We start from the raw sequence: 23134 nt of genomic DNA on the forward strand, positions 1-23134 counted from the left end.
CTATTTTGCGCTCTCATATTCTCCACCATTGTGCCAGTGTTGACAGGTGTGTGAAGGCAAGTGCGTGTGTGTGCGTGCATGTGTGTGTGCTCGCGTATAGGGAGAGTACGAATCAAATCGCTGCTCATCTAATCTCTCAAAGTGACGGAGGTCCATCATCCTGGTGTGTGTGTTGCAGGGGGGAGGGTTCTGAATTTGGTTCAGCTGTATGAAAAAAAGGGCTAGTCCACCTAGTGCTTTCTTCACAGACGCCTGCATGATAATCCCAATCTGTGGCCATTAGAGTGCAGAGAGAACGAGCAAGGAGAGGGTTCATGAGAGAGAGAGAGAGGGAGGGAGGGGGTGCCCAGACAGAGGCGCGCTCAAAGGGAAAAAGAACGAGAGAGAGAGAGGGAGTGTGTGTGAGAGGGCTTTTAAGGGATTTGGCGGTGATTTGTAGAATCTCACTGCTGTAATGTTGCACTTTTCTCTCATTCTCACATGATATTATACCCCCCCCCTCCAAAAAAAAAGCTCCAGAACTCAGTGTTTTCATTTTGTTTTACTAAACCACAACAATTTTTTTTGTTGGACCATTGTTTTTAGAGTGTCTTTGGTTATTTTTGAGAGTGCACACAGACTGACTGAGATGACAGAGGATTTACGATCAGTCAGGAGAGGAGAGCCTTGCTTCCAGATATAATAATCACATTTTGGACCCTGGATGGAGGCCTGCGTGGAAGAGTTTGTGTGATGGACAAAATCAAGGCTGGTCCATGAAGAATGGGCAGGTAAGACTTATCTTCTTCCTTCTTCTCTATGAAGGAGTTAAAAAATGTGATTAATGCAGCTTGTGGAAATTCAAATCATTCTTGTATTGATTGCATGTGTATATATATATATTTTTTTTACTTTATAATCACGGTATAGCAGAGGTATTTTAAATATGAGTTTTTATCATTCTAAGAAAATGAAGTTATCCTGTAATTATTATTTAGAGCCTTGTGAAATTATAATTGTGATTTTTTTAAATGGAACGGGCTCAACTGATCATTGTGGATTTTGGCAGTGATCCTGATGCAGATATAATTAACCTGCTCCGGCTTTTGAAGCATGAAATGCGGTCAGGATTTAGTCAATGTTTTGTTCTGCAAAATTTATAGTGTTTTCCATCATCGCCTCTTTGCTCTTCATGATAAAAGCTTCCACTCTGTGTCATCCTGCATCTTGGCTAAAATCTGCTCTTCAGCCACAGGTTTTTTTTTAAGTGCACCTCCATCTATCGCTTATATTTTGTTCTTTCTCCTACGTTTTCCCAGCTCTGATTCAAAGCACAGGAAACGATGTTAGACTGTAGGTGCTTTTTCTGCATCGTTACACTTTGTTACCTAATAAGGGAATCACTGTTAGCATTGACTCTGCAGCTCTGCAGTTATCGTCCTTAAACATATCATAATTGCCATGAGGAATTAAAGAGAAATATTTATAAAATGATGCACGGGACACAGAATTTTACATTTTTATGCGTTTCAAGTCGGATGCTCTATTTAAATATTCAACCCAGACTGCTTCATGGACGTGGTGGATCCATAAATAGAATAGTTAATAAAGTAAACAGGAGAGGATAAAGTGTATGAAGCTTATACATGCTCTAACTTCAATAATAACCAGATGTTAACACCCCTTTTCTTAACTCCCTCAGGTGTCAAAGGTAGAGGGAGTGGCCCAGTGCTGTCAGTACCTCTGCTGGTCATCATCATGATATCAGAGGTCCTCTCATCCCATCAGTGCTCCTGGTTTGGTACGTCATATGGATACAAACCATGGCTTCGGTTGCTTTGGGTTCTACTGGTGGGTTTCAGTCCAGCCTCACGTGCCCAGCAGGGCACCCAGCCTCAGTCCATCAAAATCGAAGGCGACATCACCCTGGGCGGCCTCTTCCCTGTGCATTCTCGGGGTCCGGCTGGGGTACCCTGCGGAGAGATCAAGAGAGAGAAGGGGATCCATCGACTGGAGGCCATGCTCTATGCCTTGGACCAGATCAACAGCGATCCCGAGCTGCTGCCTAACATCACACTTGGGGCTCGGATCCTCGACACCTGCTCCAGAGACACGTATGCCCTGGAACAGTCGCTCACCTTTGTCCAGGCCCTCATCCAGAAGGACAACTCGGATGTGCGCTGCTCAAACGGAGAGCCTCCGATCATCCCAAAACCGGAGAGGGTGGTCGGGGTGATTGGTGCGTCTGGAAGTTCGGTGTCCATCATGGTGGCCAATGTACTCAGACTGTTTGCGGTGAGATTCCTTTAACCATCCTAGCTTTGTTAATCAGTGAAAGGGCAAAATATTTGGGACAGGGAATGTTTTGAGAATGTAAGCTGATAAAATGATCCCCTCACAATCTCTCCTGAATCTGTTCACAAAGAGGAAGCACAGTAGTTCCCATTCACTGGGTTTGGACTCTCAAGTCAGGAGAGACAATGACAATTAGTCTTAAGAAAACAAGTTTAACCAAACTGTGATCAGCTAACATTTCTTTCAGTCTTGCTTAATATTAACTACTGGAATCTTAAGGCATTTTTTTTTTTAATTTACCGTTTTAGTGTTTCTCCTTTTGTCATACTTGCAAAATAAAGGTGAAAGTTTGACACTTTGAAAGAATTAAGTATTACTAAAGTATTAAAGCATCTAAAATCTTCACTCAGAAAGTGACTGAGGATCACCAACAGCACCGCCACATTTTAATCAGTCAGAAGCAACAAAAGGACCAGAAGCACTATGTTAAAAAAAATGATTTACAGACATCAAGTCCGAGGACACTGTGCCAGAAAATGAGCAACTATATGGAATACATTCCTAATTTTAGGTTTGAGCAGCTTGCAGTGATATCAGTGACCAGCTGTGGCCAATAAACAGACGTACTATGTGCGAGAGCTCGCACTTATGAAGTTAATTTATATAGCTGCACCTTCATTTCCTGCCTTAGTAGAGTTACAGTATTTGTGATTAGGTCACTGCAGATTTAGGTCTTCTTTATTAAAATTTGAGATTGATTAAATCCCTCCTTAGAATATAATGTGGACCTTGGTCATCATTACATTCTGATGGAATTTATACTCTGGGTACTCTGAGCTCCAGGTACTCAAAGAGAAAGACATGAATGTGAGGTTAATTGATTGGATGTTAGGTTGATTGGCCGTAAGTGTTAATATGAGTGTGGATGTTTGTCTGCCCAGGCTGCACCCTGCCTTTGGTATAGCCACCCCAGTACTTCCAGAACCCCTGAATTGGATTAGCAGTTAAGGAAAGGGTTGGACAAATGATAGATGAGGACGTTTGACACCAAAATATTATTGAGACACTTTATGTTTTTACCTAAAGAACTTACTGCTGCTCTACAGAGATAAACATCCCACCTCTTGATGATATTATAAAGCAGTGTAACTGAAACAGCTATGTGACCTGAATGAACCTGTGTATTGCTGCCTGTCAGAACGACACTTTTATAGGGTCGTGAATCCATTGTAATTGTTGGAATCTGCAGGCTAATCCAGGTAATTTTTTTTCTTTGACAGGTGATTGACCTTTAAACACTGATTACATCGATTACACATTGTTTATAGCAATGATGGAACACTGAGTCTGTGCAAATCTAACATTTGAAGCAAGCCAGTAACACATAAAAATTGTAACAACCAGGCTGATGTGTTTGGATGTTTCTGTTTTGGTAAATTCTGCAGTTAGTACCTGCCCTCTATCCAAGTTGCTCCTCCTTCGGCTCAGAATCCACAACTTGGATAGAGGGCAGATATTAACTACAGAATTCACCAACTCCACTAAGCCCCTCTCAGCAGCTCAGGACCCTGGGCTCAAAATAGAGTGTCAGGGTAACAGGATGACAGTGGTTCTAGGATAGCAGCAATTTGTGACCAGTGTGAAGTAGATTTAGCTAAATAGTGCGTTTCCTCCTACCGTCCATATGTGCTGCTTTCCAGACCGCAAATGCTTCTAGTCTGACGTTCTTTACATATTCAACATCTGCTCATAACCAATACACTTTTTGTTGTAACCTGCACCAAATGCATCTTTATTTTAGTTTTTTTCTTTTTGCAATAGGTGAGCATAAACTATAAATTATGTAAGGTATCTTACATGAGACTATTTTTAAATGATACATACAGCTTGCATTCATCGTGTTTTCTTTAATGAAGTTTTTATAAATTTTGCAAATGCCTCTGAAGCAATTAACTCTTTAACTCATTAATGTAACATGGTCATTGACAGTTAATATTTTAGGTCTAAACCTTTAATAATTCAAGGTTGTATAAAATAACTAACCCATTAATATAGCTTTCACAAACCCATTAAGATGCACCTGTAGGCAAATGTTCTATACTGACTCATTCCAGAGGGTCATAATTATATCCATGTTTGTCAGCCTCTTTATTCTATACCCGAGCTCAGTGTCTTGATGATTCAGTCTAGTTTGTTCAAATTACAGTGATAATTTTTTCTCAGCTTCACTTGTTTTGTGACTGTAAGCAGATTTCAGCAAGACTGGACTATAAGAGGACGCTTATGATAAGGCTTATTGATTTTAACAAGTGAATTGGTGCAGATGCTTCTGTGGGATTAATCCGGGAGAGGATTATGTGTTTGTCTTGCGCATTATAATTTGGCATGCAAACATCTGAGTGACTTTTCAGACAATGATACAGACTCCTCTGGACACTGATGATGTCACATGCCAGTCACTCTTACAAGGAGGTAGGAGAGGACAGGAAAGTTCACCAACCTGATTTCAGGATGTGGTCTGGACCACAGAGGCTGACCAGTACATCTGAGACTGATGGGGTTAACGCAGAGCAGCAAATGCAAGCTGCATGTGGCCACTAGAATTAAATGTATTGTATGGCTTACAGCTGAGAAATGCTAACCTTTCTCTAGGCTCCTGATCTCTGTCTCTCCCTCTGTGCTTAACGTAATTTGACTAAAACCACACTAATCCTTGCAGATAATCTGTGAAATGGTTCTCTCGGTCCTCTCTCCTTCTCCCCGTCGCTGCCCCTTGTGAATACCTTTATCTCTCGGTGCTCTCCAGAGAGGGCTGGATGTTAAGCCACGTTTGGGGGGACTGGCATTAGCAGGTTCAGGGTTGAGACTGTCGACATAAACTGTGTCATTAAAGATGTAGCACACCAACAAATTAAGCTTCCCATCCTTTTTTCCCCCCTTTACTCCTCTGGTTCCCACCATCTGTACTCTACTGTGACGTTGGCTGTATCCTTAGCGCAAACCAGCTCTGGGCTTTTCAAGAGATGAACCCTCTATGATAGTCCAATTTTGGGATTTTAATGCACTGTGACTTGCCAGTACTACTGTGGGAGGCATCCATTTAAGGGCTTGCCTGTGAGTAAGTGGTGCATCATGCTCCTGACATGGTTCACTGCCTCTTGTCATCCCTTTTACCTTTGGATTCACATATTGGCCTAATAATCAGCACTGCTCATGTTTTCCATTTGACCCGACACTTTCACCACAAATGACCCATCCCTGTGTCTCAGATCCCCCAGATCAGCTATGCGTCGACTGCCCCAGAGCTGAGCGACAACAGCCGCTACGAGTTCTTCTCCCGTGTGGTGCCTCCTGACTCCTACCAGGCTCAGGCCATGGTGGACATAGTCAAGAACATGGGCTGGAACTATGTGTCCACGCTGGCATCTGAGGGCAACTACGGAGAGAGCGGAGTGGATGCCTTCCTCCAGATCTCCAGAGAAGCAGGTTGTGTGTCTGACTGCACTGACGTGAATCTGCCGTCACGACAATAAGGGATTACTCATTTGTGTTATTCCCCCTCATTAAAAGACAGGAAAGAGCAATGCTTTAATAAAATCATTTGTGCTTTTAAATCTATACGATGGGATGACCTGTTAGTCCTAATGTATTAGTGATCACATTTAATATGATCAAATTCACATACATCAGTGATTGAGAGTATACAGACTCTAACAGCTTTGTCTACTGTCCATTACTTTATCCAGATGGAAATATCTCTATCTCGACTTCTGGATGGTTTGCCATAATATTTTATACATTGTATCTGAATGGTGAATCTAGATAAAATTCAGTCATTTATAATAATTTTAATTGGAGACAGACCATCTCGTGCATTTAGAGATATGGCTGCCCTGAAGAACAAGATTAAACCACAAGGTAACAGAGCTGCCAGAGTGCAGGCTGGTTACAACCATTTCATTCTATTGGGCAGTGAAATAATAATTAATAATAATTGAATGTCTTATGCATCCTTTGTTTGAAATTCACCTTTGCAATGTAAAAGAGAGGAAATGCCATGCAATAACAGGTAATCCATCTTTCAATATTAAAAAATGAATAAATTTTGCATCTCAGCAACATGCAGTTATGTTTACAATGATGCACAGAGGAAGGCAACACTGGAGGTGAGGGCCTCTGTCTCCCTCTACACATCATTCTGCCCGTGGTTGCAGTGATATAACAGAATTTAACCAGGATGGGACAATAAGTTCTAAAGTGTGTGTGACACAGAAGTGCAGGTATAAAAAAAATCTGATTATCGACCCAAGGGAGCTTAGGGGAAAGCAGTGCATTATTATTTATGAGATTAATCATAATTTATATGCAAATTCAGAACACATGTTAATGACCATTGCTTTTTGAAATAATTAGTTAATACAACATAACACACCTTTCAGGTTTCATGTATTTTGAAACTGGGTTTTTTGGAGACCTTTTTCAGTATTTAACACAATTCGGTGAGATACATACTGAACTTGGAGAACAAAAACAAGCTGTCAATCTACTGGTGCTGGTATTGATCTGATACCAATAATAGCATTAATATTGATATTTGGATTGGTCCACCCAACTCTAGCCCAAAACAAAGATCTGATACTGTGTGGTGGGTGCTGGGCTCAGTACAGCAGAACGGTTTGAATGTGTTCTTCCCATTCTGGAATTTACTAGGATTTGGTCACATAATATTGTGTTTACAATAAGGATTTTCATGTTATGATATTATTGCTATTTTGACACATAGGTCTAAGCTCATTAATCTGCATAATTAGCAGACAAAAAAAAACAACAACACCCAGCTAAGGACAAAACTTCCAGGGTCGTGGGAAAACCTAGCTACCTTTGCAACTGAGCTAATGTTGGCATGCTAACACTGCAAACACAAAAAAGGTGATTTTTTTTTGTCTGTGACACAGGAGGACTGTGTATTGCACAGTCCATAAAGATTCCACGAGAGCCCAGACCAGGGGAGTTTGATAAAATCATCAAGAGACTGATGGAGACCTCCAATGCTCGCGGGGTTATCATCTTTGCCAATGAAGACGACATCAAGTGAGTCATGCTCTTCTGCGTGGTGTGTTAGATACATGAAGTCTGCAAGATACTCACGAGGATGCTGTTTTACATTTAACTATGTAGTCTCCTGTTCTAACCACTCTGAGCAAAGAATGAAAGAAGAAATTTCATCATGTTATATAACTGTATCTTTTAGACGGGTGTTGCAGGCTGCCAAAAAGGCCAACCTGACAGGCCACTTCCTATTTGTTGGATCGGATAGTTGGGGATCCAAAAACTCTGCGATTGAAGACCAGGAGGAGGTGGCTGAGGGTGCTGTCACCATCCTGCCTAAAAGAGCCTCCATTGACGGTAGGAAAATGTATTAAATGAGCCTTAAATCTAACTCTGAACAGCTGGATCCAATAAGCGTACCCACAGAACCCTGTGACATTGATAGATGAGTCTAATATCAATGCACCAAATAAAGGAAATTAACGATGGATAAGTCTGATATATCCCGATCTGATATTTCCAGCCTGTATAAATCCTGAAAAGTGACTTAGAGCCATATTTCAAAGGATTTTTTTTTATCATTGTCTCTGCTCCAACATGTCAAGTCCTGTTATTTTAACTGTTTTAAAATTAAATGCGAAAACGATTCAGGGTTCGACCAGTACTTCACTTCGAGGTCGCTGGAGAACAACAGGAGAAACATCTGGTTTGCAGAATTCTGGGAGGATGACTTCAAGTGCAAACTAACTCGCCCTGGGATAAAATACGATCCTGGTAGAAGAAAATGTACAGGTAAGCAGGGAGCAGCAGCACCGAAAATAAAAAGTGTCACCTTATGTATGGTCACTTATGTATTGGTCATTTTTGTTGTCCGGCAGGTGAAGAAAGAATCAGCCGAGACTCTCAGTATGAACAGGAGGGCAAGGTGCAGTTTGTGATTGATGCTGTGTACGCCATGGCCCACGCCTTGCACAGCATGCACCTGGACCTCTGTGCTGGCTCCATGGGTGTGTGCGAAAAGATGGACCCCGTAGATGGACGCATGCTCCTCCAGTACATTCGCTCTGTAAACTTCAATGGTGAGCTTCCAACTTTCAGTCTGTTTTTCTGCACCTACCTTATGATATGTCTAGCTATTTAGATAAAAGGAGAGTTTCATTTCGTTGCTGCTGGGGAGAGAAATGCTGCAAGGAGATCTTTTTGTTAGCAAAAGTCATGCTTTTCTAACTACCGCTCTCTGCCACTGGAGAGGTTTTAAAAAAGAAGCAAATTTAAAAGGGAACGCAGCGGAAGGGAGGTCGTGTTGAAAACTGAAGCTTTGAGATGTTTCTGCTAATGTGCCTAGCTGCAGAACACGACGCATTTCTTCAAAGCACGTCCCCTCCCTTGGGCTGCGTCCTCGCTCTTCTCTATACACAACGAACCTGCTTTTCATCCTCATCTTTCATAAAAAATATTGCAGTTTGGAAAAAGGAAAAAAAAAGTGTCCTGTGAAAGCATCCTATTTATTGCGCTCCTCTTGCTGGATGACCTTGGCTTGTATGGAAGATTTTCTGATTGAGCGCCTGCAGGGACCCGAGAGGAACATTCAATCACGTTAGGGCAACAGAGGAGAGTGCACTGAAAGACTGTACTCGTGGAGGAGAGCGTTCACTAAAGAGCATCCTGCACTCAGCTTTCACATGATTGCACAAGACTGAAGTAAGCAATAAGCTGCATTCAACAGTGTGTGGGTGTTCTCTCTGCCGCTAAAGATGGGGGTGTTTTTCTCTGGCAGTTTGAATGCCTTCTGACTTTTTGCTTTCTTTTGATAGCGCATAGGTCATTTAGACTGTCTCCATCTAACAGGTAGCGCAGGAACTGGAGTGATGTTCAATGAGAATGGAGATGCTCCGGGTCGATATGACATCTTCCAGTACCAGATGTCCAATGTCAGCAATCCTGGCTACAAGAATATCGGCCAGTGGACAAACCATCTTCGCCTCAATGTAAATGTCTATTTTTACTACAGTTGTGGTACAGAGTGATATTCAGAAGTTCATTTCTTCCTGAGAGCTACATGAGAAGATGAGATATTAACTTAGTTTTGCATAAAAACTGGAAACTAAACTCTAGTTTAACAATATGTCTTGTTGTCCTGTTTTCCTCCCCTCACCCCCAAGTGGCTTTGGCAGATGCTGGAGGTTTCTTCGTGCTGAAAGGAAGTTTTTCCTTCCCACTGTTGCCAAATGCTTGCTCATTGGGGGGCATCTAAATGTTGGAGTTTTTGCTCTATTATTGTAGGGTCTTCACCTTAGAATATAAAGCAGCTTGAGGCAACTATTGTTGTGATTTGACACTATATAAATGAAACTGAACTGAAATTGAATTGCTGTGTCCAAAGCAAAACTAGAGAAAATTGCAGAAAGTTAATTCTGTTCATCTGGACTTCTCTGAGTGCTGATTACTGAAGGTGCCAAGCATCCAGTTCCCATGACCATGAAATTATTCAGTGCAAAAGCTGTACGTTTCTGCTAAAGTACAACCCGACACTTTGTTCTTTTTAGATGATATAGATACTTGCCTTTTCCAGTTTCTGTGCTAAACCTTGCATTCAACAGATATGAAAGTGGCAAGAAAGTATAATTTTCAAAATTGCAAACTATCCTTTCATTGTAAGATTCCTTTTACTACAAGCTTTTTGCCAGATGGCTGAAAGCTACCTACAGAATAGATAGCTTCAGACAGAAAAAAGGCATCTTTTCCAAGATTCCCTACCTATCATAGCGTAGCATTTGATTTTCTTGTAGACCAAAACTAAAAATATGGTGACATGTGAGGGAATTTTTATTTGTGAAAGGTAATAAGTTAACAATTTTATTCTTTTTATGCCAGTTTACCTGGCTTTAATAGGCTTTAAGTGGTCGTGGAAGAAGCATTTCTTGAGGAGTTTTGTTTCACAGTTATTAGCCTTTTGTTAAGTCCCAGCCAGCTGTAATGTAGTAACACACTGTGTTTGTGCGTCCATTTCAGCCGGAGGAGATGCAGTGGTCAGGCGGTGACCGTAAAATTCCAGAGTCGGTGTGCAGTTTTCCCTGCGAGTCTGGCGAGAGGAAAAAGATGGTCAAGGGTGTTCCCTGCTGCTGGCACTGCGAGCTCTGTGATGGCTACCAGTATCTGCTGGATGAATTCACCTGTGACATGTGCCCATTCGACATGAGGCCCTTGGAGAACCGCACGGGATGCCGCCCTACACCAATCATCAAGCTGGAGTGGAGCTCCCCCTGGGCCATCATCCCCGTCTTCTTGGCCATCCTGGGCATCTTAGCAACCACCGGAGTCATTGTCACCTTCATCCGCTTCAATGACACACCCATTGTCCGGGCTTCTGGGAGAGAGCTCAGCTATGTGTTGCTGACAGGAATCTTCCTCATCTACCTCATCACCTTCTTCATGATTGCAGAGCCCAGTGTGGCAATATGCGCCTTCCGCCGCCTGTTTTTGGGGCTCGGGATGTGCATCAGCTACGCCGCCATGCTGACGAAGACCAACCGGATCTACCGCATCTTTGAACAGGGCAAGAAGTCGGTCACACCTCCTAAGTTTATCAGCCCCACCTCTCAGCTCATCATTACTTTTATACTCATCTCAGTGCAGGTAAGCTTATCAATGCCATAGACAAGTCAAAGCTCATGCAGCAGTCTAAAGCTCCTTTCCTCTACAGTTACTCGCGGTGTTCATCTGGTTTGGTGTGATGCCCCCACACACCATCATTGACTATGAAGAGCAGAAGCCTCCAAACCCAGAGTTTGCCCGTGGAATTCTCAAGTGCGACATGTCCGACCTTTCCCTCATACTGTGTCTGAGCTACAGTATTGTACTGATGATCACCTGCACGGTGTATGCCATTAAAAGCAGAGGAGTTCCTGAGACCTTCAATGAGGCCAAACCAATCGGCTTCACCATGTACACCACCTGCATCATCTGGCTGGCCTTTGTTCCCATCTTCTTTGGCACAGCGCAGTCTACAGAGAAGGTAGGAAATGTAACAAGGGCAGTGCAGGGTTTCCGAAATTCTGAAAACGTTCATACAAACAGGAAAGGCTAATGTGAATGTGGAGCGCATACACCACCAAACGTCAGGGAAAGTCTGGCAATGGAAAGCAGGCCGGCACAGAGAGAAAATAAACTTTGAGGGGGGGCATTTTACTTCCAAATGACAATGACGTGAAGAATACTGATAAGTGAAATACAAGTGAATTTTACAGGAGGGTTAACTGCAGCCTTAAAACATCCACCACAGGCCAACAAGTTTTATATCCTGAGAGTGAAGTTTTGATTACCTGAGTATTCAATTAACATCACTGGTTAATGAATTGTTACCTGCTTACTTTATGTAAAGCATGTAAGGTGAAAAATTTCCTCTTTTTTCCCTTTTAGATCCTTTCAAATTTATATGGATTTTGGTCCGACAATATAAATCAATTAGGTGAGAAAATGATCTGGTGATTTATTAGAGAATAAAAAAAGAGATTAAAAACTCCACGATATTTAGATCAAATATTGTACCTATAACATCAGTGCTTTTATTTGTCTGCCTTTATTTATTGATTGATTGATTCTGAAATATGAAAAATAAAAATAATGAACATGACGCAATTAGGTTTTCCTGAAATTGAGTACAACAACCTACTCGCACATAACTGCATCACAGGTAATATCATAATTTCTGGGGCCAGCGAGTATTTTTAGATGTGAAATTTTATTTGTGTTGCTGCTATCACTTTGTACATCTACTTAAAGTAAAGTTATGAATTATAATGGAGTATTAACTTGTGGTTTTTTAATTTGATGATACAAATCCAAATGATTTGGTGAGAATTTTCTCTTGCTGTGTTCAATTGGTTGAAGATTCAAGTTGTTTTCGCAGTAGTTCAATCAATAAGCAAATAATGGATTCACAGGTAAGCACAAAAATCAAGTGATGAAATATTATAAGTAGGCCTAAATATAGTCACACTCACACACACACACACACGCATATATGTATGTATATATATATATACCCAGGGGCGCGCTGGGTGTTTTTTTTTTTTATATATATATATATATATATATATATATATATATCTATACATACATACATACATATATACAAATGAATGAATGAATGAATGAATGAATGTATGAAAAACACCCAGCGCGCCCCTGCGGGCGGTTTATCCTTCAAGCTCGGGTCCTCTACCAGAGGCCTGGGAGCTTGAGGGTCCTGCGCAGTATCTTAGCTGTTCCCAGGACTGCGCTCTTCTGGACAGAGATCTCCGATGTTGTTCCCGGGATCTGCTGGAGCCACTCGCCTAGCTTGGGAGTCACCGCACCTAGTGCTCCGATTACCACGGGGACCACCGTTACCTTCACCCTCCACATCCTCTCGAGCTCTTCTCTGAGCCCTTGGTATTTCTCCTGCTTCTCATGTTCCTTCTTCCTGATATTGCTGTCATTCGGAATCGCTACATCGATCACTACGGCCGTCTTCTTCTGTTTGTCTACCACCACTATGTCCGGTTGGTTAGCCACCAACATTTTGTCCGTCTGTATCTGGAAGTCCCACAGGATCTTAGCTCGGTCATTCTCCATCACCCTTGGGGGCATCTCCCATTTTGACCTCGGGACTTCCAGGTTATACTCGGCACAGATGTTCCTGTACACTATGCCGGCCACTTGGTTATGGCGTTCCATGTATGCCTTGCCTGCTAGCATCTTGCACCCTGCTGTTATGTGCTGGATTGTCTCTGGGGCATCTTTACACAGCCTGCACCTGGGGTCTTGCCTGGTGTGATAGACCCCAGCCTCTATGGATCTTGTACTCAGAGCTTGTTCTTGTGCTGCCATGATTAGGGCCTCTGTGCTGTCTTTCAGTCCAGCTTTGTCCAGTCACTGGTAGGATTTCTGGATATCAGCCACCTCCTCTATCTGCCGGTGGTACATACCGTGCAGGGGCCTGTCCTTCCATGATGGTTCCTCGCCTTCCTCCTCTTTCTTGGGTTTCTGCTGCCTGAGGTATTCACTGAGCACTCGGTCAGTTGGGGCCATCTTCGTGATGTATTCGTGGATGTTTCTTGTCTCATCCTGGACTGTGGTGCTGACACTCACCAGTCCCCGGCCCCCTTCCTTCCGCTTAGCGTACAGCCTCAGGGTGCTGGACTTGGGGTGAAACCCTCCATGCATGGTCAGGAGCTTTCTTGTCTTTATGTCAGTGGCTTCTATCTCCTCCTTTGGAGGTGGCTGACAACTGCTCCGTTCCGTAGTCGGTATCCGTAGCCAGTGATATATATGTGTATATATATCTATATATATCTATATATATATCTATATCTATATAGATATAGATATATATACATATTTATTATAAGTAGGCCTAAATATAGTCTCACACACACACACACACACACACACACACACACACACACACACACACACACACACACACACAGTTAACATAGAGAGTAGGTATTGCTGTTCTTAACAGAGCCTATACACTTTAATTATTTATTTCTGGCAATTTATTATTTATAATATTAATAATAATAATGAAAAGTATTTTGATTACAGTTCCGATGATTGTGCTTTCAGGGAATTTTAACAACCTCTTTGGAGTAGGCCAACAGTTTTTGGAGGCAAGAAAAAACAAAAACAAAACCTTTATATGAGACATAGAATGGCAGGAAATTTTCAGATGATGATTTTCAGAGACTGATATAATAGCTTCAGCTCAAAAATAAATCTGTTTAGTAAAAATGTCACTTTTTAAAAGGACAAATGAATAGCTGAATTATTTCTGGCTGCTCTTTGTGTTGGGTTGGGACAAAAAGAGATTAAAAGAAATAATTTGACCCACTAAATGATAGGTCAATAAATTCTTCTGCATAGTCAAATTTGATCTTTTTCAAGAACATAATTAAATCTCGTTACATTACATAAGCAGTCCCTGAGCTCCACTTACAGTTAAAATAAACAGTATGCTGAATCGAGTTACGTAATGCACAGTAACACACTAACTGTAAGAAAGTAAATGAATCCCTCAGATGCTGAAAGTGAAATTTGAGTTTGTTGCCTGTCATATCGTATTTGCTTCCTGCTGTACTCGCAGGACATCCTGCTCCCACTGTACTGAGGGTTTCATTTAGCTTGTGGGCTATTTGCTGCCGTCACAAAGTACAAGACAGTTGGGGGGATATTTGAAAAATGGAGACGTGCTTTGGCTAATAGAGAGCTGTATTATGAACCAGTCAGGCTGAAACAATTACTGCCTGAGGTGCTTTCAAAGTCTTTTCACCTCTTCCAAATGGAAATGAAGTGAATTAAGAAAAGGAAAGGAGGTCAGATGTGCCGAGGGACGATAAGAAGCCCTCCTAGACCAATTCAGCCATCCCATTCAATTAATCATCAGTTAGAAAAAGAGCTAAATATAGACCTTAACTTTTGTCTGGCTCATGAAAGTAGCGGCTGTTATGCTCCCATCACGTGTTGGAGGAGGTGATCTACCTGTGATGACTGTAATTACCTATGAAAGGACCATACAGTGATTCTCAGCTAGTCCTTCTGCTCGGGCCACATAACTACAGTCCACTTCACTCCTAAACAGTAAACAGCTCCTTTCATAAAGGGAGACGTCACTACAGGGACAAAAACATGTGAAAGATGATAAAAGGAGCTGTACTATATGGACATGAGCCAGGATGTGTTGCTGCTGAGGATATTATGCAACTTACGACCTATTTATGGCACAAAACATTTCTTATTTATGATACATGTGGTTTTATTTATTTATGACCTGTTTAGTTTTCTTGAATAATTAGGTTTTTTTTTTATAATTTATTGAAGGCAGATCTCAGAACAAGTCACTCACTGTGATTATTGTCGGATGCGTGCAAAAAAAGAAAAAAGGAAAAAAGGAGGAAGAGCAGCTAGATGTGGTCAAAGCCCATAAATAGAGGCTCTTTTCCTGACTTCATATACTAGATCATAAATCATTCATCAGGGGGAAAACACTGCCTTCCCTGCTTTGAGATGAAAAGGACTGCATTGTGACAGCGGAGATTACATGTACCCTGCCTTCCAAACTATCCTTGCTGCTGCATCCAGTATGCATGAAATTGGGACACACCACCTCCACTGGGCATTCAACTTTGACCCCTTGCTTCCTCTTGTGGGTCAGAATGCCAAAATATAATAAATTAAATAAAATTTTAAAAAGTTCTTGCTCACCTACTGGAAAATGCGAGTAGATGCAATAAGACATCTTGTTGTTTTGCATTTATGTATAAATTATTGTGCCCAACAATACTTTTTGGGTTATTAAAAGAAATTATATTGCGGTATTGGAAATATATTACCATAGACTGTATATAACAGATGGATATAGCCATGGCAAGCTCACCTATGGATTTCTGGACTCTGTGTTTTGACCACACCATGTTGGGCTTTTTGGTGCCAGAATTGATCGTATTTGAACGAGAAGGTGAAGTAGTATCGGCTACAGCTAGCAAGTTTGGTTAGCCAGCAATGCACAGACTTGCGATTCTGTGCTAACTAATATACCCAGTATGTGAGATTTTCCCAATACTTTTTCCATAATTAATGGATCATTATGGGCACTACTTTAACTTACTGGTTGAGGAGGCGCTCTTTCCTGCAAACCGTCAAATAAAGGCTAAAAGCACCAAAACAAAACCAAAAAAATCTATAATTTTCTTGTTTTTAACACACTGTTAAAAACAAGTGTGTGTGGAAGGATGTTTCTGAACTCTTACGTCTCTGTTGCAGATGTTCATCCAAACCACCACTCTGACCGTGTCCATGAGCCTGAGCGCCACCGTATCCTTGGGCATGCTCTATGTCCCCAAAGTCTACGTCATCATCTTCCACCCGGAGCAGAACGTCCAAAAGAGAAAGCGCAGCTTTAAAGCCGTGGTTCAGGCGGCTACCGTGACCACGCACCTGTCCCTGAAGTCCAACGACAAACAGAACGGAGAGTCCAAGGTCGAGCCTGACAGGTCACAGTGACGGGAATCAAAATGACAACTGAAGGCAACAAAGAAATGGTTTGCAAAGAGTGGGAAAAAATAGCATTTAATTAAGCTTTTTGGCTGGATTGTGTGTGTTTCTTTTTTGAATCCCCCCTTTTTATTTTGGATTGAAATACCAGCAAAAACATTTGTGGATTATGTTTCTTTTCACACTTATTTAGATAATCAAGAAAGTGAAAGCGCAAAAGAAACCTGAAAGGCTCACTCTACATCATCATGAGTTTGACAGCTTAGCAGGGGTATGGAAAGGATGCAGAGCCACTTTGAACGGACTTCAGAATGATCTACATATAGATGTGTTGACATGAAAATGGAAGACAATTTAAAAAAAAATGTTAAGCTTAAATGGAGACCTTTGCTTAGCAGTAAGATGTATGCTTATGTCAAACCTCAATGAAACATCGCTGTTCACAGGCTGCATGGGCTATGTGTTTTACGTTTACACGAATGTTATTTATATAGGCTGTTGTGACCTTTTCTTCTGCTTGCACTGGAAGGATGTAACTTTTAAAATGCCCCACCACGTCCTGTCATGACGACCCCCCGGGCTAGATACAACAAACCACAAAACTATAACCACTCACAGCTAAATCAATATCCAGTCACTAAGGAAACACAGCATTTAATTAGTCTTATCACTGCAATTATTTTGGCAGAGAATGGATTGCTTTTATTCTGGAAACTGAGTTCATGAGTGCACAAAGGATGCAAGTGATTGTGAACAGGATGCATTATCTTGTACTTGTTACTTTTCAGTTTTCCACGGTGGAAAACAATGGTTGGCATTTTCCCCAAATTGTTTGTCCAAATATCAAGCAAACTTGTATAAAGGTCAGTTTGTAAGGGCTGCATGCCAAAGCTGTAGACAGGCTACATTTATGTTAATGCATGGGAACTTCACAAGCAAGCTTCACCTCTTGGCTGCGTTCGATGTTGTTCCATGAAAGGTCCTCCATCTTAACCAGTTCTGCATTTCTGCAAACATTAAAATTCATTTGACATTGAAAACGGGGCGGAATGAGCAAAAAGCCCCAATTTTATGTTATTTTATTATTTTTTTGCAAGTATATTATTTGCAGCGTATTGTTTTTTTTGTTACTTGACCATGATGCACAACTCAGGTTTTGACCGATGTTTTTCTTGAGCCTTTTCCTGTTGTTCTGGCTTCTTCAGTATAAATGGATTCAGCATTCCTCACATGCAGGCAGTATCACTCACAACGCAGGCCGGCTGACAGGTTCATACCCTTATGTGAGAAAATTTTGTTTGTACTGCCCTCTGCAGGGCAGTCCAGGTCATTGACATGTTTGTGATTAAAAGTCGAGAGGAAATTGTCGATTGCAAAAGAATCTTAATAAAAAATATTGTTTATTATTTGAGTTGGTTTACATCCAGCATGACAATTAAATCTAAAAGAAAAAATACCTACAGTAACTCCACATGTAGGTTAGTCAGGGAAAACGGTGAAAAATAGCAAAGCATTTCAAAGACTTTTTTTTAAAATGATAAAGATTTTTGTTTGCCACACTGAAAAAGCAAACGGGGAATAAATAACAACAACAACAAAAAAAAAAGCATGGCATTAGACACTGACCCAGAATTTCATAATCATCGCAACCCTCACAGTCGAATTTCTCAAGTAGCTGTTTCTCTCTCACAAACAAATACACACTCCCACAGAACTACGAGGCTTCAAAACCTAAGACACTGCCTACACAAACAAATTCATATCAGCACAAAAAATAAATGTACAGCAGGGTTTGCTGTTCACCCAAATGTGAGCATTTGTCATTTCTTTTAGATAAAAGTTCATTCGCAAATGCTTTTTTGGTGTTGAGTGGCAAAAACAAACAAATTAAAAAACCCACAGCCAGGTTCTCTGTTTTAGAGCAGCATCAACATGCTTCTTTACACAAGTCAGTGTCTTGACCTCTGACACCAAAATTTACTCGAGGAAGTCGTCCAGGGTCAGGCAAGTGGCGGTCTTGGATGGGGGCCGTGTTACCTTTTTCCTTTTAGCTTTCACCAGTGGACGAATCTGTGACAAAGGAGACTGGAGGTGGAGCGCTTGGTTAAGGATCGATGCGACCTACATTTATCTCGTGGTTATAAATAACATCCATCTGAAGCCAGACAGTGCTCCCTGGCTCTTACATATATACAAACACACACATCAAACATTCTTCAGTGTACCTCAAACGCTAGAAGACAAGTAACATCTGCAGAATCACTAATGACAAAAAGGATACAGGCTGGATGAATTTAGTTCGCCCTCCTAATCCATCATAACCAGTTCTGACCTGAAACACAAAAACATTTTTCCCCCTTCAACAAAACACTGATGATGACAAAATGGGACATGGAAACAGTTTGAGAGAGTCGGCTGTGCTTACAGCTCCAGGCTTCCTCTGAGGCTCCAACATGCTGCCAAAGGTTTTCTTCCTGAAGAGGAGGGAGTTCCTTAAAAAAGGGTCCAGATCTTCATCGCGATTCTGAGAAACAAAAAATAAATAAATATAAAACAATAAAATAAATAAATTCACTGAAAAATTAAAACAAATTATATATAGATCAGTTATTTAATGATGTATTTATTAGAAGAAGGCTACCTTGCTTAAAGCTGACGTTTTCTCACTGTGTTTGGATACAGACGTTCTGAAAAATCAACACTTCCAGTTTATACTTTGTCACAAAAACACAATTTTAAGAGGAAAGAGCAGATGGATTTCAAACTACTCTAAAAACAAAAGAAAACATTTCCACACTGAGCGACACGACTCTTACACGGGTGGATCGAGACGCATTTTCTTCAGGGGAACCCGCATTGGTCTCTTGGCCCCGTCGTCTGGCGTAGTGATGTCGTAGGTCATGTTGAGGTCAATGTCCTCGCTATCTGCTGGATGGTGGAGGCGAGGCTGCTTCAGCTCCAGCTCCAGTGGGGCAGGGCTGACGGGAAGGCAGCAACAAGTGCATGAGCGCATAAAGCAAATGCATTCTTAAGCATCCTGTCAAAAGCATGAGGAGACTGAAGTCCCACAGCTGGAGACGCACCTTTCAAAGATGAGCCGACTGACGGCTTCGTTTGTCCTCGTTGGTGTGCTCAGAGATTTCTGAAGAAACTCCACTTTCTTCTTCAGGCTCTGTGGACAGGTTGCACACAGAAATCACAACCACGCACATCCGACATATAAACACAAATAAACACAGATTTGTTTGATCTGCCTTACAGAGATTTCTTTGTCAGCACAGGTCAGATCGCTCTGCAGAGACTTCATGTCCTCTTTGGTCTGATTCACCTCTATTGTAGCTTTTTGTAACTGAAATGACAAACACCAAAGAGCACTTTAACTCAAAGATTCTGCACCGAAGACCCATTTCTTATTGGTGAGGTGATCTGCTTATGTCAAATTACCTTGCTGTTTGAGGACAGCACTTCTCTCTTCAGCTTCTCACACATATCATTTGAAGCCTTCAAAGTTCCTTTGAGGTTATCGTACTCTCTGAGAAAGGAAGAAAGGAGATCAGTAGTAAATACTGGGCAGATGCTGTGGTCATTAGAACTAAATACTTGAACAAACCGCTCCAAAAGAAGTACTTTCAAACACACAAATGTAGTCCTTCTAGGTCAACTTATAAAAAGATTCTGGGACATATTTCACAAAAGCTCAAAGGGAAAAAAAGTGCTAGAAAACCCTTTGGAATTTCCAGAATTTCTGATTATTCATACAAGTGGTATGATCTTCATCTGGGTCACAAATATAGACAAGCATACAATCTGATTAAACTAACACCACAAACAGCTCCATATTTCACATCTTTATAGAACACACTGAGTAATTATTCAAAGTACAGGCAGCAAAAATGTGAGAGAACCCTTGAATTTAATGACTTATAGAAACAACACCTAACAGACATTTTCTGATGCAACACAAGAGACTTTAAGAGAAATATTCAACCCTTCCTCTCTGCAAAACTATTTCAGTATTAACTAAAAAGCCCTCGACAGCAAGGGTCAACACCAAGGGTAAACCTGAAACAACTTATTAAGTATAATTTAACCTGCCTAATTTAACCTTCGAACAAAAAGAAAAATACAATAATTACAATCAAATGTATATTTCATGTAAAAGCTACACAAAACCATTTTTAATCCCGATTTGAAGTAACTAATGGATTCTGCACACTGGAGGTGTGAGGGGAGTTTATTCCACAACACTAAATGCTACCTCACCTTGTTTGGTTCTAGCCCTAGGAATATTAAAGTAAGCCTGTTCCTGAGGACCTAAGAGGTCTAGAAGCCTCATAGCCCTCAAGGAGGTCAGCAATATATTCAGGTTCAAGACCATTCAATGCTTTCTAAACCATTAGCAGAATTTTAAATCAATGCTTTTACACACAGGAAGCCATGCAATGATTTCAAAACTGCTGTAATATGATCCATTTTCCTGGTGCTGGTCAGGACTCTGGCAGCAACCAGTAAAACTTTAGTCTACTGAAAAGAAATGCACAAATAAGCTTTTCAAAATCTTTCTTTGCCACAATTTTTGCAATATTTTTAAGATGGTACTCGGCCGATTTAGTAATAGTCTCTATATGACTATTAAAATTCAGATCAGCGTCCATAACTACGCTGAGATTTTTTAACCTGATTTGTAGTTTCGAGTTTTACTAACTGAAGTTGGGAAAACTTCAAGCCTGAGTGACATCATCAGTGTTCACACATATACACCCCCCCCACCCCCAAAAACCCCCAAACAAACAAACATACAAACAAAAAAACAGAATAAGCAACAAACGCCATCCACTCTAAATAAATAAATAAATAAATAAAATCACACTTACTTTTTCAGAGAGATGCAGTAGATTGAGAGCTGCTCCACTGCTGCCTGGCTGATACCCATATCTGTGATCATGGACTCAACCTCTGCTCTCTGGCCCTGTAACAACACATCCAAGCTGAGGAGAAAACAATGCAGAGTGAATATGATGCTCTTCTACAATGAAGACAATCACAGGACCATATGCACATATTTCATATCATTAGAGCTGTAGTATAAGATTCAGGTTTGCAGTTGTCCAAATGCATTGGTATAAGTTTGCGCACTTGTCAAAGATCATCTTAAACAATCTTTATCTTTTCCTCCACAATCACAGGAACTTGAATATAATAACAATGGGCTGCAGATACCTTTCAAATGTTTTCAACTTGGTCCTCAATCTCCGGACTTCTTCCTTGGCAGCCTGAACTTCATTTTGTTGCGTCTCCAAGTATGACATCTGTGTCTGTGAGACGTTAGAACATAATATTAGTTGCAGTGACGGTGAATCAGTGTGGATATTGCGGATTTTAAACACTGAAGAACAGAGAGCTCATACTTTGAGGGCAGAACAAAGCATATCCTTTTCTTTAATCTCCTTCCGCAAACTGTCTAGGTCTCGCCTCTGCTTGTCCATGGAGTCCTTTAAACTCTCCACCATCTTCTGTTTGTCCCGCAAGTCTCGCTCTACAAATTGACCAGACAGATGATCAATCTAGTGCTGCCTGCTTCCTTACAATCTAGCATAACCTTGTAACAGCTGTACTCAGAATTTAATTTCTCACCTTTAGAGCTCAGAAGTGCCTTCACTCTATCAACCTCATTCTGCAAAATAGAGAAGAAATACAATCAGAAAAAAGATAACGCCCTAAATCAAATCCAAACAATCGCAATAGGAAAGACCACGTGTAGGTTCTGTTTTAGATGCCAGAAGGCATGAAGAGTTTTATATTGCTGTAGGATTGGCACCTGTAAGCTTTCCGGGTCAGCCGTGCTCTCCTCCTCTCCACCAATGTCAAAGAAGAGCTTGCTGATAATGTGCCTGGTGCTGACCTACACACAAACATGAAAATGTCATTGATCTTTCCTTTGTAATTCAACTTGCCACGGTCTGTGCTGGTAGTTTGACAATGTAACGTTACTGTACCTGTTTCCTACACTGTGGGCAGGTTTTTGTAGGGGCTGTCTGAAACCACTGAAGAAGACTAGAAGAAAAAGAGGGGAAAGAAAATAAGTTAAAAGATGCCATGAACTGAAAAAAGTTGTTTTGTTCAGATATGAGTTTGTGCATAGTTACCATTCATAATGGAAAGTGTGTCCGCAGTGAATGGCAGCAACATCTCTGGAGTGATCAAAGAAATCCGAGCAAATAGTGCAATATGCTCGAATAGGCATCTTACCGGCACAACGATCACCCTGTTTTGGAAACAGCGTACGACATTGTTAAAAACAGTGAAATACACATCGTGATATTCACTCCCTGATCATACGCGTTTCGGTAGTGTTACATAATAGTTGTAGGCTAAAACAGTTAGCACTGGCTAATGTCAGTGGGCCTTACTATTCCGCTACCCTCGTTAAGCCTCGTTAAGCAGCTACATGTAGATAACCAATGCTAGCCGTAGCCTTATCGTGAGTTGTCATACTTACCAAACAAAGATATCAAGTTACTGCATAATCCTTCGTTACAAACTGAAGCATCACCAATTGTACATGAAAATTTTCATTGTACACACATAAAGTGAGATAATTTAGACAAGAGCCTTTCAAGCTAACACAAACACAATGGTAACTCCATTGCTGCCCAGTTTCCCCGCTGCACGTTCAAACCAAAGCTCCGCCCCTTACGGCGCATTCGTATACAAACGGAACATAAATGAGCTGTTAGAATCTACACCAACGTATTTTCTATTAAAATTTAGCTCA

The 23134-nt window shown here is 41.1% G+C and overlaps 2 protein-coding genes across 4 annotated transcripts; one reads left to right on the forward strand and one right to left on the reverse strand.

Annotated features, from left to right (window-relative positions):
* The first annotated feature begins 115 nt into the window (after positions 1-115).
* grm6b (glutamate receptor, metabotropic 6b) lies at positions 116-17765 on the forward strand. Of its 3 annotated transcripts, XM_005450169.4 has the most exons (12): positions 116-770; positions 1682-2274; positions 5544-5760; positions 7230-7365; positions 7526-7680; positions 7975-8115; positions 8202-8402; positions 9172-9311; positions 10336-10959; positions 11027-11338; positions 16129-16406; positions 16553-17765. In XM_005450169.4, exons 2-11 carry the CDS (start codon positions 1738-1740, stop codon positions 16366-16368), a joined length of 2703 nt encoding a protein of 900 aa, XP_005450226.1. In that variant the 5' UTR covers positions 116-770; positions 1682-1737; the 3' UTR covers positions 16369-16406; positions 16553-17765. The 3 variants fall into 3 exon arrangements, with proteins under 3 accessions (XP_005450226.1, XP_005450225.1, XP_025763243.1); XM_005450168.4 differs by having other exon boundaries at positions 117-770; positions 16129-17765; XM_025907458.1 differs by lacking the exons at positions 116-770; positions 1682-2274; positions 5544-5760 and adding an exon at positions 6674-6948 and having other exon boundaries at positions 16129-17765.
* traip (TRAF-interacting protein) lies at positions 17478-23060 on the reverse strand. The gene is made up of 16 exons (XM_003442622.4): positions 22859-23060; positions 22506-22624; positions 22356-22413; positions 22178-22261; positions 21994-22033; positions 21768-21895; positions 21580-21674; positions 21234-21347; positions 19804-19891; positions 19619-19708; positions 19443-19531; positions 19176-19337; positions 19001-19046; positions 18785-18883; positions 18641-18691; positions 17478-18444 (listed from the first exon to the last, which is right to left on the reverse strand). The coding sequence occupies exons 2-16, from the start codon at positions 22601-22603 to the stop codon at positions 18337-18339; spliced, it is 1350 nt and encodes a 449-aa protein (XP_003442670.1). The 5' UTR covers positions 22604-22624; positions 22859-23060; the 3' UTR covers positions 17478-18336.
* Between the last annotated feature and the right edge of the window lie 74 nt (positions 23061-23134).

The sequence above is a fragment of the Oreochromis niloticus genome, linkage group LG5 (genome assembly GCF_001858045.2).
Source record: "Oreochromis niloticus isolate F11D_XX linkage group LG5, O_niloticus_UMD_NMBU, whole genome shotgun sequence".
Taxonomy (NCBI): domain Eukaryota; kingdom Metazoa; phylum Chordata; class Actinopteri; order Cichliformes; family Cichlidae; genus Oreochromis; species Oreochromis niloticus.